General features: G+C 39.6%; 1 protein-coding gene across 8 annotated transcripts in view; it reads left to right on the top strand.

Moving 5' to 3' along the window:
- The window catches only part of BICD1 (BICD cargo adaptor 1), a 175,682-nt gene that overhangs the window by 66,322 nt on the left and 91,815 nt on the right, over nucleotides 1-17,545 (top strand). For all 8 annotated transcript variants that reach the window (XR_004901624.1, XM_036019183.1, XM_028532247.2 and 5 more), the window contains exon 2: nucleotides 14,802-15,014. Coding sequence is in view for 7 of the 8 variants with exons in the window: in XM_036019183.1 (XP_035875076.1) it covers nucleotides 14,802-15,014 (213 nt within the window). In the remaining variant the exon portion in view is untranslated. The remainder of the gene's footprint in view (nucleotides 1-14,801; nucleotides 15,015-17,545) is intronic.

Below are 17,545 nucleotides of genomic sequence, written 5' to 3'. Positions count from 1 at the left end.
CCAGTGATTAGTACAGTGACGTCATCATTGTTTACACATGCACATTCCAGTCCACGCTCCTTGACTGCCAGATTATATTGATGTCACACAAACCATTCTCGTTATATTGACAATAGCTGGACTTCTTCTGGACAGACCTCACACACACGCACATATACATGAGAGAGAGAGAGAGAAAGAGAAATGATTTCTAGAGCCAGGATTTAAAGCTAAATTTAATCAAAATCATAAGGACTCTTGGTTTCACTGTATAAATTAGACACTTTCTGGATGATTAATAGCCATAAAAACAAACAGCAGAAAGTAATGACATCTCTATAAAGTATTTCCTTGATGATGGTTGTGACATTGGAGTACTTTACTTGGAATACTTTATTGGAGTCAGAGTTCTTTACTAGCTCCAGTTGACTTGAGGGTTCATGTTAATAACTTCTAAATATAAAGTGCAGAAAAACAAATGGGAGAATGGACATTTTTTTGTCAAAGTGTAAGTAAGGTCTTTAATAATATAAAATAAATGTAAAATGAACAGGACTTCATATTCATTTCTGAATTTCTTCATTGTGAAGCATGTGAGATGTATGAATTGACAACTTTGCAAATGTTCCTTTCATTAAATTTCTGTATTACATTTGTGGAGATGCTTCCAAGCCTGGGAATCATTTATAGCTGTTATACAAGACTATGTTTCGCTGTATTTAAAGGACTGTTTCAACACAGAAGGTGAGTCGTGTAATCAAAAGAACATTGGATTCAGAGCAAAACATCTAGATTATGTTGTTCACTCTCTCACTAACTGGCTGTGTGAACTTAGTCAGGTTATTAAAACTCTCTGGGCTGCAGTTTCTTCTATAGTGAATGTATGAGCTGAGATGACTGGCCAACCTCTTAAAATTCTATGCTTGAACATTCCTTTATTTCGGTCAGTTTTTTTTCTCTTTAACCATTGTTTATTCACATGGGGAGTGGGAGATACCAGAACTGAACCCACCAGTGTCAGCATGACTTAACTCTTTACTCCAGGGAATTCTTGTCCAGGAAGACCAGACAGTAAATTAATAAATAATTTCACTGTTTGCTTTAGGAAATTCTTTCAAATCCATTTATTAAGACAAACAGTTTTCTCATCTGGGCAAACAGCTCTCGTGTGAGAACAATATGTTGCTCACCTGGGTAAACAGTTTGACAAGCGTATGGAAGAGTGACATCATGCATTGAGGTCTTGAAAATGAATGTGCCATAAATGCTATTTTGTTTTACTGTCTAAGTGGGAGAAAAATATCTTAGTATGTGAGTCTATATTAGATATTTTTCCTGACTAGCATGAGACTCTGCTTAGTTTGTATGTGGGTGAGGTGCATTATAACAATATTGGTGAGTCACAGCCATCAGGTTAATTATAACAAAGTAGGTGAGCCAAACCAATTTTCAATGCCAAACAGTTTACAACTCTGTGTAAATGATCCTTTGTCTATGATATACATTCTGAGAAATCTAGTTTTCTAAAACATACATAGTCTTTTAAAAAATATTTTATTTATTCTTAGAGAGGAAGGGGGGAATAAAGAGAGAGAGAGAAATACCGATGTGTGAGAGAAACATTGATTGTTTGACTCTTACATGTGCCCTGACCAGGGACTGGCCTGTAATCCGGGCATGTGCCCTGACCAGGAATTGAACTGGCGACCTTTTACTTTGTGGAATGATGCCCAACCAACTGAGCTATACCAGTCAGGGCTAAAACATACATAGTCTTAAGGTTGCAGGCCAGAGCCTTTGTAGTTTGAAATCACGCATCACAGAGGTTCCCTGACATTACTTACCCAACATGTTAGAGCTACTGAGTAGTTTGACAAGAGACAGAACATGTGTACATTTAAACTTAAAGCAGAAACTTGTTCCTGTTGCTTAAGTGTTCTTTGTCTAGGGTGCTTTTAGGACCACCAAATGAAAGTACTTCTCAGCTCATCATAGTTTTGACCCTATGCCCTAAGTAATGTGTGTCAAAGTTATATTTTCTTGAAGTTTCACACTACCTTCATCATCCATGAGTTCTGTGTTTAATTTTAACTAAAGCCAAGTGGAAGTTATTTTCAAGTTTATAATTTTTATTTCCTTGAGAAGCATGATAGGGAAAGTGTTGTCTGTAGGTTCACAGTTTTACCTCAGGAATTCAGTCACAGACCGGAGAGGAGCTTGTGGAGGATATGGAGTTAGAACTTGGAGTTTGCCTTTAATGAGGAGTAACCCTGAGAGAGAGTCCAGTGACATTTATATTCTGTTGGTTTGCAATCGCTTTTTTGATGTGGGGACATCTGATGTAGACTGAAAAAGATATTTTGATTGTCAGTTAAAAAAATGACCAAATAATGTGTGAAGAAAACAACCTTGCCTTCTTAGCCTCACCCCACTGCTGACTAGCTTTTTGTGTTCTCTCATTTTTCCCTCTTCTTTTTCCACCTCCTCCCCACCCCTGCCCTATTGAAACGGGATTGCAGAGGCAAGTCAGAATGGTGGTGAGGTGTACAATCAAACAGTAGGAGGTGGGTTGAGGGGTAAATAACATCTATCAGGCCAACCATGTCACATAAAACCAGACATCAGAAGTTTACCAGCCACACTTAACTCATCTCAGGGAAAGCCATCAGTTATTCAAAGCAAAGCATCCTTTTTTTCCTCTGATTTTACTTCTGTCTTTCATGTCTTCATTCCGAATTCCACTTCTCATTTCTTCCTTAAAGGCATTGATTGGGTAAGAGATAGGGGTGGTATGTTGGGGCCTGTGGGAGAAAAACTCATATTAATATTGGCTTGAGGAAAAGAATCAGCTTAAGGTGATCAAATTATTATAATCAGACCCAAAGGGGGAAGCCAAAACTCTGTTGTTTTTTTTTAACTGACAAAGGAATTTAAATACTTTACCAAGGACATTCCATATAGAGAGTTGAAGACAGCTTCTTTGACAGCCAATTAATATGTGTAGCTTCAAAGGTAATGACTGTATTCTCCAAAAGATAGGATTAACCTTCATGGTCATTTATTTCAAACTAGTTAGAAAACTTTAATGATGAAAAAGATACAGATCAGTCATAATGAGACAGAAAAGGTCCTTTACCCCAGTATGGGTTGAGATTTATAGTCTTGGTATCTCCAAGTCCTGGGTGTTATGTCTAGCTTTCACCTGTATCATCTAGCTATAATTCTCTCAATCCTTTATAATGATGATGAAAGGATTTTTCCCAATCCTTTATAATGATGATTTTGGAGAGAAGACCAAATACCCTTAAAATTCTCACAGACTTTTAAATAGATTTGAGGGTATGATTATAAGAGTAACATGTGTTTAATAAATGCTTCAAAAATACTAGAAAAAAAATCATGGGGAGCCTGACCATCCTCCATGGTCAGGGTTAGGGTCAGGGTAGGGTCAGGGTTAGAATGATGCATTATTTGGTAATAAAAAACAGCAATTGTGCACTTGGACAGTCTGGACACCCTGATTTATACCTGGGTGCTCCTGCTGCTCTGTTTCCCCACTCCCATATTCCTTTTGTTGATGGTTGAGAGGCCCTTCTGTGCTTACTTACTTGTTTCACACTTCGCCTTTAGTTCTGTGCGCTATACCAAGATCTGCTTTTCTTAAAACGGTCACACGCTCTCACGGCTTCTGATGATCCGTCAGTAAGAACCGTTGACCTCCTTCCTCCTCCCTCTAAGGCCTCTGCCATACCTGTCGCCTTCAGCGGGAAGCTCCTTCTACCTCCTTCTTGCCACTTCAGTATCAGTTGTTGGTTTTCTTTAAGACCAGCATCACAAAGGAGTCTTGAGGTTTGTGCCCTGGTTTCATCACTTACTGGACCTGTGATTCTAGACGAGGTTCTTCACTTTAATTTCTGTTGATCTTCTTTCATTCTGGCAACTCAGGCTGAGCTATTGATGATTGCATCTACTGTTCATTTCCACCTTGATTGATATTCCTATTTTTTCCTGTTAATACTGATATGCTGCGATCTCTGTGAAAGGTCAACACAGTAGAGATGAGTTGCAGAGAAGAATAAATGCAAGGTAGAGGGGAAGTAATTGTGAATTAGAACAAAATTCATTAAGAATTAGGTCTGGGGCGGGGGTGCAGGGTGCAAAAAAAATTCTTGTGAATTTCTGGCAAGAAAGTATTGAGGATAGTTAAGAGTTAAAAAATTATATAAAACTCTACATTGTTTAGGGTTTGGATTCAGTCATGTTTTACAAAAAACTCCAATAGAGCTGGGTTAAACATAAAAGAAGTCCAGAGGTAAGTAGTTCAGGGCTGGTGTGGAAGTTCATGATCACGAAGGACCCGGGCTCCTTCTCACAGCCTTCTCTGCCGTCTCTCCTGCTGGCTTACGTGCCAGAACTCCCCTCACGGCCACAAGATGCTCCTCGTGTTCCAGTCATCTCATCCAAGTTCCGAGGGGGAAGAAGAAAATGGGATGTCAAAAGTGCCTGTCTCTAAACTGACTTGGCCTCCTTTGAAAGAGCTTCCCTGGCTTCCATCTGCTGAACTTCTGTTTATAATTTCTTGAACTCCCCTAGGAGCCGAGGAGTTTAGGAAAAGTAGTCTTTAAGCTTGGGGACACTGTCATCCCAAATAACATCAACATTTCTTAATAAGGACGAGCGAGGAGTTGGTGATTGTGTAGACAGCTCGCAGTCCCTTCCACGACAGCAACCTGGGGCGGGGCTCACTACATGATGGTTCCGCTCTAGCGCAGCTTAAACAAGCTCATACCCTTTTCTACTTCAACTACTTCTGTATCTCCTGACTTCCTAAAAGGTCACAGCAGAAGTTTCATATGATCTTATTATTGCTTCTCATGAGGTTTCTCATTTCTGATTTCCTGCTGCAGTTCCGCTTCTGCAATACACAGTGTGGAATAGTTGATGCGTGGGCTCTGGGGTTGGAATCCCAGCTGTGCCACATCCCAGCTGGTGAGTCTGGCAGGTTACTGAAACTTACATGCAAAATAGGGAATAATGTTATTTGTTATTATAAATAATATTTTTAGGCTGTGGTGATTTTTAAAAACTCAAGTGAATGATCACATTACTTCACGTGAGGACAGGAAAACATACTCAAAACGTAATAGTTTAGTCCTGGCTGGTGTGGTTTGGTTGGTTGGAGCGTCATCCTGTGCACCCAAATGCTGCAGGTTTGATCCCCAGTCAGGACATGTATGGGAGACAACCAATTAATGTTTCTCTTTCTCTAAAATCAACAAACATTTTTAAAAATTAAAAAAAAAAAACCAGTTCATTCACTTTCTTAACCAACAAGAATGTATGGTAAGTGCATATACAGAGCAAAGGAAACTATATGTCCAAGAAATATTTTTTTCTTACTTGGTTAATAATAAAACTCACTTGAGCTATTCTCTTACATCCTAGTCACAAATGAGTTTTAAGAAAATCAGGCCATGTCGATAACTCCATGTCAGTACTGCTTTTTTGTTAATAACTGAAAGATCAGGAATATTCTTCTGTTACTTTTTTTTAGGTTTCAAATAAGCCTAGTGTGTTTATTTTCTGGGAATAGAGTGAAACAATCTTTTTTCCTGAATGAAAACCTCCTTTCTACGGTTCTTTCTTCTGAAACAAGGCTTTCCTTTTCCGAGCCCTGAACTAGAATAATTTCCTTTGGGGGACCCCGCTCATCCAGGGGGATTGGAGTGAGGCTATTCTGCCTGAGCTGGTTTCGGTTCATTTTCTTAAGCTGAATTGAATGAATGGCTTCACAATTTGTCCTTTAAAGGGATAGGCTTATTTTTATATAAACCTACATATAAATAAAACCAACTGATTTCTTCATACAATGTGATAGGGCCTTTACATTCCAATGATTTGGTACCTAAATATGTAGGCATTCAATAAATGTTTGTTGAAGAGAAGTTAGCAAAAAAGAATTTTTTTAAACTAGGGATTGGTTTGAATTGGGAAAAAGAATGTGAAATTTATTATTTTTATACTTGGAAACCCAGAATGTGATGACTTAAGTTAATTTCCTTTTACCTGAACTGTAATGATAAAGACACTCATTGGACAAGACCCAGAAAAAATATTTTACCTATATTTTATACATGTTTTGTTCAAAAAACAGAATCTATAAAAAAGCTGAAGAATTTCTTTCTGGTTATAATATTCATAACATGTGCATTTTCATTTTGTTTCTGGACAGATCTTTTGAGATTGCTTGCTGGACACACATTTTTTCCTTGTACTGATTCTTTTTTAAAAAAGATTATATTTATTTTTAGAGGGAGGGGAAGGAGAAAGAGATGGAGAGAAACATGAATGTAAGAGAGAAACATCAATTGGTTGCCTCTTGTATACGTACCCACCAGGGACCGAACCCATAGCCCTGACTGGGAATCAAACCATGACCCTTTGCTTTGGAGGACGATGCCCAACCAACTGAGCCATGCCAATGAGGGCTCCTTATGTTGATTCTTAAGTTCTCTGTAATTTGCTTGGCGGCTGTCATAAGAGACCAGCTTTTAATCCAGCCAAAAAAGGAGGCTGAAAGTGAACCATCACAAATAAGATTGACCATATACAACACTTAGGGCACAGTGGTTGTCTTAACACTTTTTTTTCTTTTTATTGAATTTATTGGTGTGACACTGGTTAACAAAATGACGCAGGTTTCTACAAACACATCATCTGTGCACTGTATTGTGTGTTTATCACCCCTAGTCAAGTCTCCATCATCACCCTTTATCCCCCCTTTACTTTCTGCCACCACCCTCTGCCCCCTTCTGCCCCACAGTCACCACACTGAGTTTTTCTCTTTTTTTGTCCATGAGCTTTTCTCTTTTTTTTCTTTTTTGCTCAATCCCTCTACCCCCCACCAAGCCACACCCCCCACAGGTGTCAGCCTGCTCTCCATCTGGGAGTCTGTCACTATTTTGCTTATTAGTTTATTTTGTTCATTAGATTCCACATACGAGTGAGATCATGTGGTATTTGTCTTTCTCTAATGGTTTATTTCACTTAGCATAATGCTCTCCAGGTCCCTTCATGCTGTTGCAAAGGGTAAGATTTCCTTCTTTTTTTATGGCTGAGTAGTATTCCACTGTGTAAATGTGCCAGTCCTTTACTTTCTACACATGAGATCATGCCTACATAATCCCTGGATCACTCAGACCTTAAAGTGCTAGAGTAGAGACTTGAAAGAACTGCCACGGATAGTCTTGAAGAGACACCATGGCTATGCTGTAATCCTTGCTTAGCAACACTTAAATTGAGGCTTGCTCCTCTGGGGGAAAGTCAAGTTCCGGCCCACTCCCTCCTTTGTTCAGTATGGGATCAGAGGTATGTATCTCTGTGACTGTCCTCTCTGATGGAAACTCCCTCTCTGAGCACCTGTCTTACTCTCTATTCCTGCACTATGCAAAACGATAGCCGCTAGCCATATGGGACAATTAAAATTAATTACATGAAATTAAAAATTCAGTTTTTTGGTCACACTAGTCACATTTCCGGAGCTCAATAGCCACTTGTGGCTGGTGTCACCATATTGGACAACACAGACACATCACAGAAGGTTTTGTTGGCAGTGCTACTTTATGCTCTTATCTTGGCTTTCATTTTCTTTGTAGAACTTTTCCAATACTTTGCCACTTATTGATTTATTTATATTCCACCAGAATACTCCCAGCAGCAGAGATTTTCTTCTAGAGCATTGTGGGACCCTCAGTGTCTAATGCAGTACCTGTTAGAGTTCTCTGTAAAATACGTGTTGAATGAATGAGCAAATGAAGGAATGAATTTTAGTATTTCAAATAAAAAATATTTTGTGTAATGTCTTTGTGTGACCTAGTACACTTTTCTGCCACAGCTTTTAAGATGAAAGAATGAAAGTTCTATAACCAAGAACACATATTTTAAAGATAATGATATTATTAAATATACTAGCCAAACTTTTATTTTTTTCTTTCATATTATGAAGGATAATAAGTATGAAAATTTTGCTTAACTGTTAACGTATTGTCTTGAACATGAAGGTAAAAACTAATCAGTTTGCTTTGGATTAAGAAGTCGTGTGAGTGGAGTGAGAAAACCAGGGTACTTGTTACATAACTCATTGGGCTTATCCTTCATATGATTTACAGCAACTGTGACACATTGCAGTGGAATATATTAAAGGCAATATTGTATATTTTAGCTGCATACATGATGAGAAATCATAATACATTTTAAAATTGTACAGAAATATTAGTTTACCTCAATTAATTTTAAATAAAAATTACCCATGAAATGATCAGTGTCTGAAAGGAATTTGCTATCTGGACAAAACATAACCAGAAGCACGACTACCCTAGGTTTGCCTATATATAGACATCGAAGCTAGTCTTGTGATTCCTGCCAAGGATGCAGCCTTGAAAAGGATCGTTTCTTTTCTCTTGGGCCCAGTGTTGTCAGGATGCACTTGGAATGGTGGCAGAGGGGGAGGCGCTGGCAGAGCCAGGCAGGCCTGGCAAATCAGCTTTCAGGGTTAACCAAGTGGTAGATGTCAGTCGGCCACCCTGCCCCCTTTTAGTTACTGACAATTAGGAATCAGGTAAAGTAGGGGTGTTTTTTTCTTTCACCCTCTCTTTAAAGTGAGGGTAATTTCTGACTAGTGTTAATTCTCAGTGGATTTGGATATGCTGACCACTGGGCATCTATCTGTATGTAGCCTGTGCAGAATTGGTGTTATTTTTTTTATTTTAATTAAAAACAGCCTCAGATAACCCTGTATCCTTTCATTGGTTTTAAAATCAGGTCCAGTGAAGGACCAAGTTCTTTATAAAAATAATGACTGCCTTTGGGAACCCATATGTTCAGCTAAGGTTTCTAAGCTGCAATAAATATGAATTAAGGATTCACTAAAATTTTTATATTTGTAATTTCAATTTTTGACACCTTTTTGAAAACCCATTTTATATATATATCTGAAGTTTTAAAATTTCCTCTGGTGCTGGATCCAGAGTGCAATTTAAAAAACTTTACATTAAGGTAGATGGAGATACTCACTTGCTGTTAACACCATAGGGGTTGTTTTTGCTGCCAGGAGACCATGGCCTGTGTGCTGAGAATCACATGGGAGCCAGACACTGCCTGTGTCTATTGATTTTCCTCAGGCAGGGTAAGGAAAATGGCCCCGTGGAATTCTCTGTTACATAGAAGTGGGGAAGTAGTCGTGAAAAGGAAGCTAGCTGAGGTGCTTGACACACAGTTCATGCTCGTTTTAAATTGTACTAATACTTGGCTATAGAATCAGGGTTCCTTTGCCCTGGTGAGCTGAAGACTTCACCACGTCCTGTGGGGAGCTGTGCTTCCAGACCCTTCCCCTCCACAGGCTTTTTAATGGGTAGTGAATCCAGAATTGACCTCACAGAATCTGACCATTCCTGAGGGAAAAGCAAAGTAAACATCACTATCTAAAATAATTTTTCATCCATTCATGAGTCAGTGTGCTTTTTGCCACATGTGGAAATGTGGCTACTCAAGTAAGAATTTCTTTCTGTCCAAACACCAGGAGTATTGCACTCGGTACAGGTGAACGTCGACACCTGGAAGACTTCTGTCCTAGTCGGTGCTTAGGAACCATCTTTTGTCTTTGGTCCAGGTCAGGAGTCTAAGAAAGTTCATTGAGGCCTGGGTTTCCATGTCAGTATTTTATAAAATTTCTGTTTCTATGAGTTTAATTTGGAGAACAGTATCAGGTTGTTTTTAAAATTGCTAAATCAAACTGTCTGCTCCTACTGTTTATGATGTCCATTATAATGATTAACATATGCCTTTTCTGCCTTTAGGTTTGTAACAAATGTGAAACTGAGTTTCACAGGTTAATTGCAGCTTTATTTCTTTGTGGACTCTACATAGCCCAGAAGCATCATTTTATGACATTTTAATTTTCAAAATATTAGTAGCACGAGTTACATCATAAGCCATAGCACTTCTAACTGAATATAGTATCCCTTTGGTGTTGAAGCACATACACTTCCTATAACCCTAAGTTTCAAATTGTATTAACAGTGTAAGTTACATCTAGAGCCATAGTACTTGTAACTGAATATAGAATCCCTTTGGCGCTAAAGCACATGCATGCTTCTTTCCTTATTTATTTAAGACAGAAAGACAATAATATGTTTTTTACTGCTATAGATACTTTAAAGTTTTTTATTGAATTTATTGGGGTGCCATTGGTTAATAAAACCATGCAGGTTTCAAGTGTACAACTATAACACATCATCTGCACACTGCATCGTGCACTCACCACCCAAAGTCAAGTGTCTTTCTGAGCACATGTATGATTTTAATCCTGTGTGCCAGTATTTCATCAGATCTATCAACTCCTGTAGGACAGACTACACTTATTTTGAAATAATTCAAGACACAGAAAAACATTGCAAAACTACTACACTGAATTTCACGTACTCTTCACACGGCTTCCCCAAATGTTAACATGTTACATAATCATAATGTAATTATGGAAACCAGAATTGACACTGATACAGTAATATTAACCAATATAATATATCTATTCTAATTTTGCCAGCTGTCTTACTAATGTCTTTGTGTAGGTCCAGGATCCTACAGTGTACTTAATTGTGTCTCCTTAGTTGCACCTCATCTGGAGGAGTTGTCTCTATTTTTCTTGCTTTAATCTTTTTGAAGAGCCCTGGCCAATAATTTTATAGAATGTGTCCCATGCTGGGTTTATTTAATTTTTTCATGCTAAGAATTTGTTTATGCATTTTTGGCAAAAATACTACAGAAGTGAGGCTGTGCTCCTCTTGGTGTTATTGTATCGAAGTGTATGTAATGTAGACATGTCTCGTTGCTGATCTAACTTTTGATCTCTTAGTTAAGGTCTATCATGTCCCTCTGTTGCAAAGTTACTATTTTTCCCATTGGAATTAATAAATATCTTGAGTGGACATTTCTGAAGACTATGCAGATAACCTGTTTTTCATTATACTTTTTGCCTATTAATTTTATATTCCACTCATAATTCTTTTTTTAAAAGATTTTATTTACTTTCAGAGAGAGGAGAAGGGAGGGAGAAAGAGGGGGAGAAACATCCATGTGTGAGAGAAACATCAATTGGTTGCCTCTCTCACAACCTCAACCAGGGACCTGGCCCACGACCCAGGTGTGTGCCCTGAGTGGCAATCAAAGCAGCAGCCTTTTTGTTCACAGGCTGGTGCTCAATCCACTGAGCCACACGAGCCAGGGCTCCCCTGATAATTCTTACCTGCAACAATTATTACTTGGTGTTTGCCAGATGCTGATGTATTTTATTTCCATCATTTCTTCTACATTTATTAATTAGAATTCTATAAGAGCTATTTCTTCTTCCCTCATTTATTCAGTTGGTATATCGATGTGGACTCAGGGATAGGATTATTTATTCTGTTGCCTAAATTATCCCAGAGCTGGCCCCTGGGAGCCCCTTCAGGTGGGCTCTTGTGTCCCTTGACATATTCCCATCAGTTTGTCATTTATTGATTTTAACCGAAAGAGAAACACAATTTTTGTTGTCCCACGTATTTACGCATTCATTGGCTGATTCTTCTTTTTTTTTTTTTTGAAAACATTTTTTTTATTTTAATCATTGTTCAAATACAGTTTTCTCCTTTTTACTCTCAATCCAGTCCCCCCTCCAACCCCTCCCCACTTCCCTCCCATTACCACCCTCCCCTTAGTTTATGACCATGTGTCCTTTAAGTTTGTTCCTTTGAACCCGTCCCACTGTCCCCTTAAATTCCCTCTACTCTCCCCTGTGGTCACTGTCAGCCTGTCCTCTATTTCAGTGTCTTTGGTTACATTTTGTTTGTTTCTTTGTTTTGTTATTTAGGTCCCTGTTAAAGGTGAGATCATATGGTATTTGTCTTTCACTGCCTGGCTTGTTTTGCTTAGCATAATGTTTTCCAGCTCCATCCATGCTGTTGCAAAGGGTAGGAGCTCCTTCTTTCTTTCTGCTGCATAGAATTCCATTGTGTAAATGTACCATAGTTTTTTGATCCATTCATTTACTTATGGGCATCTTGGTTGCATCCAGCATCTAGCTACTGTAAATTGTGCTGCTATGAACATTGGGATGCACAGGTTCTTTTGAATTGGTGTTTTAGTATTCTTAGGATAGAGTCCCAGCAGTGGAATCACAGGGTCAAAAGGCAGATCCATTTTTAGTTTTCTGAGGAAGTTCCATACTGCTTTCCATAGTGGTTGTACCAGTCTGCAGTCCCACCAGCAGTGCACTAGGGATCCCTTTTCTCCACAACCTCTCCAACACTTGTTGTTTGTTGCTTTGTTTATGATGGCCATTCTGTCTGGTGTGAAGTGGTATCTCATTGTGGTTTTAATTTGCATCTCTCTGATAGCGATATTGAACATTGTTAAATGTGTCTTTGGATTTTCTGTATGTCCTCCTTGGAGAAGTGTCTGTTCTAAGTCCTTTGCCCACTTTTTAATTGGATTCCTTGTCTTCTTAGAGTGCAGTCGTGTAAGTTCTTTATACATTTTGGAGATTAAACCCTTGTCTGAGGTATCATTGGCAAATATGTTTTCCCATACAGTTGGTTCTCTTTTAATTTTGATACTGTTTTCTTTGGCTGTGCAGAAGCTTTTAATTTTGATGAGGTCCCATTTGTTTATTCTTTCCTTTATGTCCCTTGCTCTAGGGGACAAGTCAGTAAAAAAGTTTCTTCATGAAATATCTGAGATTTCCCTACCTACGTTCTCCTCTAGGACTTTAATGGTGTCATGTTTTATATTTAAGTCTTTTATCCACCTTGAATTTATTTTTGTATATGGTGTAAGTTGGTGCTCAAGTTTTATTTTTTTGCACGTGGCTGTCCAGTTCTCCCAACACCATTTGTTGAAGAGGCTATTTTTACTCCATTTTATGTTGCTGCCTCCTTTGTCAAATATTAGTTGACCATAGAGACTTGGGCTTATTTCTGGGCTCTCTGTTCTGTTCCATTGGTCTATGTGCCTGTTTTTATGCCAGTACCAGGCTGTTTTGATTACAGTGGCCTTGTAGTATAGTTTAGTGTCAGGTATTGTGATCCCTCCTACTTTACTCTTCTTTCTCAAAATTGCAGCAGCTATTCAGGGTCGTTTATAATTCCATATAAATTTTTGAAGTGTTTGTTTTATGTCTGTGAAATATCATTGGCTGATTCTTGTATGTGCCCTGACCAGGGACCAAACCCACCAACTGTGGTGTATTGGGACGACACTAACCAATGGAGCTTCCTGGCCAGGGCATCCCCATCATTTTTAAGAAGTAGTTTATCACCTCTTCTTTGGCACAATAAGATGTGCCAAGTTCTTTTTGTTGTAGCCCTGAAGTTGGTCATTTCTTCAAAGACCTCCAGTTTTTTAAATTGGAAATTGATATTTAGAAACAAAATTTGGGTGCAAGGTATGCTCATTGCTACTGGCATAGCATTGTTTCTACGCCCTGTCAGCTGACAGAGTAAGGAAATGTGCACATACACACATGCAAACCCCTTTCTTCCTCTGTATCTCTTCTTCTGTATGAATATCTACCTAGTAAAGAGTATTTAAGTTCATCCTGATATTTCTCATTACAAGCCAATACCACTCATTTCTTTCTAGACGTTTTCCCTTCCTTTTTTGTAACTCCTTTCCCCAACAGTGAGAAACGGGCTTTCTCTTACCTGTATTGTGTTTACTCATTTGCCCAACTGTAGTTCACACGTAAATAAGTTGCAGAGTTGTTGTGACCCCATGATCCCTGTGAGAAGCAAATTTACTAACTAGACAGTAGTGTTTGGGTACAGTTTTGTTGTCTTTAGCTTTACGGTATATAGCAAAAATACTGATTTCCAAAATTATTCAGGGTAGACCTTTGCTTCTCTGTCCCTTTCAGTGTAGTTATGTTGTTTGTTTGCAATGTGACCATGTGCATTCGTTGTTTGGGTTCCATTTGGGCTCCCCCGACACAGAGAGGGTGGTTTCAACCAGTTATTCCAGAGGAAATGGGCAACGTCACTGTGGTTCTGAGTCAGAACTGTGTGACGGGGTGTCTCAGAAAAGCGCCCCCCTCGTCCTTGGTGTCACATGTCACTGCCCCATTGTTTCTGCCAACTCCCCTCACCTCCTGAAGTTAACCAATTTCATTAGTTTCTGGCTTACTCTGTATCCCTACAGTGACTACATTTTGATGTTTTTTTTTTTTTGTGGTACTGTGCCATTTGAATGCTGTTCAGTGACTTTGTCTCTCAAGGGTACTGTTTATGATTGGTGTATCCTTACTGCTAATGTATTAGAAAGCTAATAAAACTATTATTTTCTTTCTTGAAAAATATTTTGGGGATTTTTCTAGACTGAAAATGAGAATGTGAATTTTGATATGGCCATTAGCACTAAACTGTCAAAAAAAAAAGGGTTTGTAACAAATGTGAAAGGGTTTGTAACAAAGCAAGCAGCAATGTTTTTCAGCTTTTCTTTAACCCCTTATGTATATATTTTAACAAGATATTTAAACAGTTTATTTCTTCATACTAATTGAATTTGAGTTATTTTAAGTATGATACTTATTTTAAGTATCATACTAATTTATTTTGAGTTATTTGAGTTATTTTTGCTAGACTGTTATGTAAAATATGTAGTTTTTGCTTCTGGAGGCCTTGCAAAATAGCTCTTCTCACAAGCAAAGCAAAGCGAAACATTTCCCCAAGCCTCTTTAATAGCGCTCTTCTGGTGCATTTCATTGTGCGCTCTTTGTCTTTTCAAATACCCTGCAGGCTTTTGGCCAGTCCTTCTCCATCCACCGGAAAGTTGCTGAGGATGGAGAGACCCGGGAGGAGACGCTTCTGCAGGAGTCCGCCTCGAAGGAAGCTTACTATCTGGGCAAGATCTTGGAGATGCAGAACGAACTGAAGCAGAGCCGGGCTGTGGTCACTAACGTGCAGGCAGAGAACGAGAGGCTCACCGCCGTCGTGCAGGACCTGAAGGAGGTAAACACATGCCCTGCGAGAGATTTGTGGGAGAGAGAGACAAGTTCAAGTTCTGTAATAAACCTGTCTCCTTAATCAGAGGAGCTATATTAAGCAAGAAGCGCGTAATACTGACGCTAGCATTTTTTCGGCTTTTTTTAGTGAAATGACAGCTTGTTCTGAGATGAACTTTTCTCATTGTTTATTGAGAATTGGAACCTTTAGTTATTGAGTATTTGAGAATGGGGCTTGCTGTCTTTGCAAAGGGGTTTTAAGAATACAGTGATTGCAGCACTTCTTCTGTCTTCCCCTGTTTGAGTACATTGTGGAGAAGAAGGGCCGGCCAGGATGCTGCGGGTCCGCACTGATCCACAGTGACAGTGGTGTTCACTCATGACTCCTCACACTGGGGAAGGAGGCCTCGGGAGAGTGTTCTGGGGGGTCGTAGAGTCTGGCAATGCAGAACCATAAACTGTTTTTCTGGTTGTAGACAAAGCAGCCAGCCAGTTATACCGGGTGTGAGTTAGGGGTGGGAGCCCTCCTTCCCCCATCCCCAGGCCTCCACGGGACGCCCTGCTTCTGTCCAGCCTCCCCACGGCTACTGCATGTGCCAGGTCATTTTCAAACAGTCTGCCAGTGAAGGTGAGCACAGGGAGAGCCAAAAGCAGCTTTATCCACCAAACCTGTTTAAGAGCATTTTTGGAAACTTTATAATAAATCATTCACTCCAGTTTTTTGATATGAAAGCTGCAGAAGAGGTGCTGATGTCGTCTCACTCCTATGCTGGTGCAGCGGGAGTGACCAACAGGTCCCAGGTCCACGACTAAGTGGACTGCGTGGTCGAATGTTTTAGTAATAGAAAAAGGTGGGGTGAAAATTGCTCCATAGTGTGACATATAACAGAAGGAACCCACTGATACATTTCTTAAAATCAGTGACACATTGCAAATAGGGTTTCATTGTTCTGAGAGATAAGTTGTCCAAAATTTATTGAAGTTTAATCAAGAATCCACATTTACACATTCCATATTACAGTGAACTAAATAAATATCTACACTAAGGTTTGTGCTTTACCTAGTTCACTGTCGTGGACATGCCCAAATATAGTAGTATGGCTTGTAGAGACCAACTAAGAAGAAAGGAGCCAACTAAGTAGAAGTTAATGTATTCTTAGTACTAAGTAATCCGAAGAACGTGAGACAGCTTCTAGGACGTCCTGCCTCTCTTCCCTCCACTGCAAACGGCTGCTAAAAATCAAGCTGCTCTCTGGCTTTTTACTTGATGCATCGGTATGTCCTGGGTTTGGGCCATCCCTTCCTTACCCTTTGTAAGTACCAGATTCTCTTCCTCCTAAGAAATTGTCATTCACCTTTTCAATCCCAGGCTTTGCTGTGAGACAAGCATCTACTGCAGAAGTGGGTCCAAGGTCATGCAGTGACATAGACTACCACCCTTGCTTAAACTAGATAGCAAACAGCCTCAGTGGGCAAACTCACCGGCCGTGAGCAGCAGGTTCATGTGGCAAGTAGGCAGACAGGATGTGACCTGGGCAATGTGAGGGCCCAGTACATGAACTTGCAGGTGATTTGTGGAGAACTGTGACCAGTGAGTCCAGATCCGCAGGCTGCACATCTCCGTGGTCACAGCAGCTGCAGCTGAGGAAGGAACAGCGAAGGCTGAGGAAGGGGCAGAGAATTCAGAGGTGTTTTCCTGTCCAGGGTGATTGACAGAGCACCCTCTGTTAGGCACCCCATGCTTGAGCACAGCTTCCAATGAGTAGATCTGTAATAAGCAGCAGGAGTTGGTAATTAAGAATGAGGATGCAAGTTAGGAATGAAGTGAGGCAGTAAAGAAGGAAAAATTGGAGGAGCCCTTCATTCAGATAAGTTCTGAAATTTTAGTGAGCCTTAGAATCAGAGAACTCATCAGAACTCGAGTCCTGGGCCCCAGCCCCAGAGCTTCTAAGTCAGTGGTTCTCAGGGGGACTCACAGATTTTTATTGTTAACAAGTTCACAGTACCTGATGCTGTGGCTGCTGCTCTGGAGACCACACCTCAAGAACCACTAATTTAGACTTTTGGGCCGACTTTAAGCTGGGGAGGGCCGTGTTACAGGCTCACAATTTAGGGACTTGCTATAAGCACCATGATCTCCTGACTGAGTCTCTTTGTTAGAGCCCTTCAATATCTATGCATTTTCAACAGTTGATTTGCAGGAAGAGAATAACTTTTTGCATCCAAATGGATGTATTTTTAAATCTAAAATAGCTCCAGGATATTTGGCTGATGAAAGCCTTCTTTCAGGTTTGTCAGGTAATGAAAAGAAAAAAAAAAGAGCAGGTTGTCTGTTTCTTGGTCTTCCAAGCGGGCCTGCACTGTATTTCTAGATACTGTCTCTGACGGGCTGAAAACTAGTGGTTGTTGTTTCTGTTTTGGTTGTTAAAAAGCTCCAGGACTATGTTTAACTGTAAAAATAACCTAGGTTTTTCAAATAAATGTTATTTTCAAACATTTTCATCAGTCTTATGGTATATATATCTTTTCAAAAAAAGA

This window comes from Phyllostomus discolor, chromosome 2, assembly GCF_004126475.2.
Source record: "Phyllostomus discolor isolate MPI-MPIP mPhyDis1 chromosome 2, mPhyDis1.pri.v3, whole genome shotgun sequence".
In the NCBI taxonomy this organism is placed as follows: Eukaryota; Metazoa; Chordata; class Mammalia; order Chiroptera; family Phyllostomidae; genus Phyllostomus; species Phyllostomus discolor.
The sequence above is the reverse complement of the archived record's forward strand: the minus strand, read 5'-3'. Positions and strand labels throughout refer to the sequence as shown.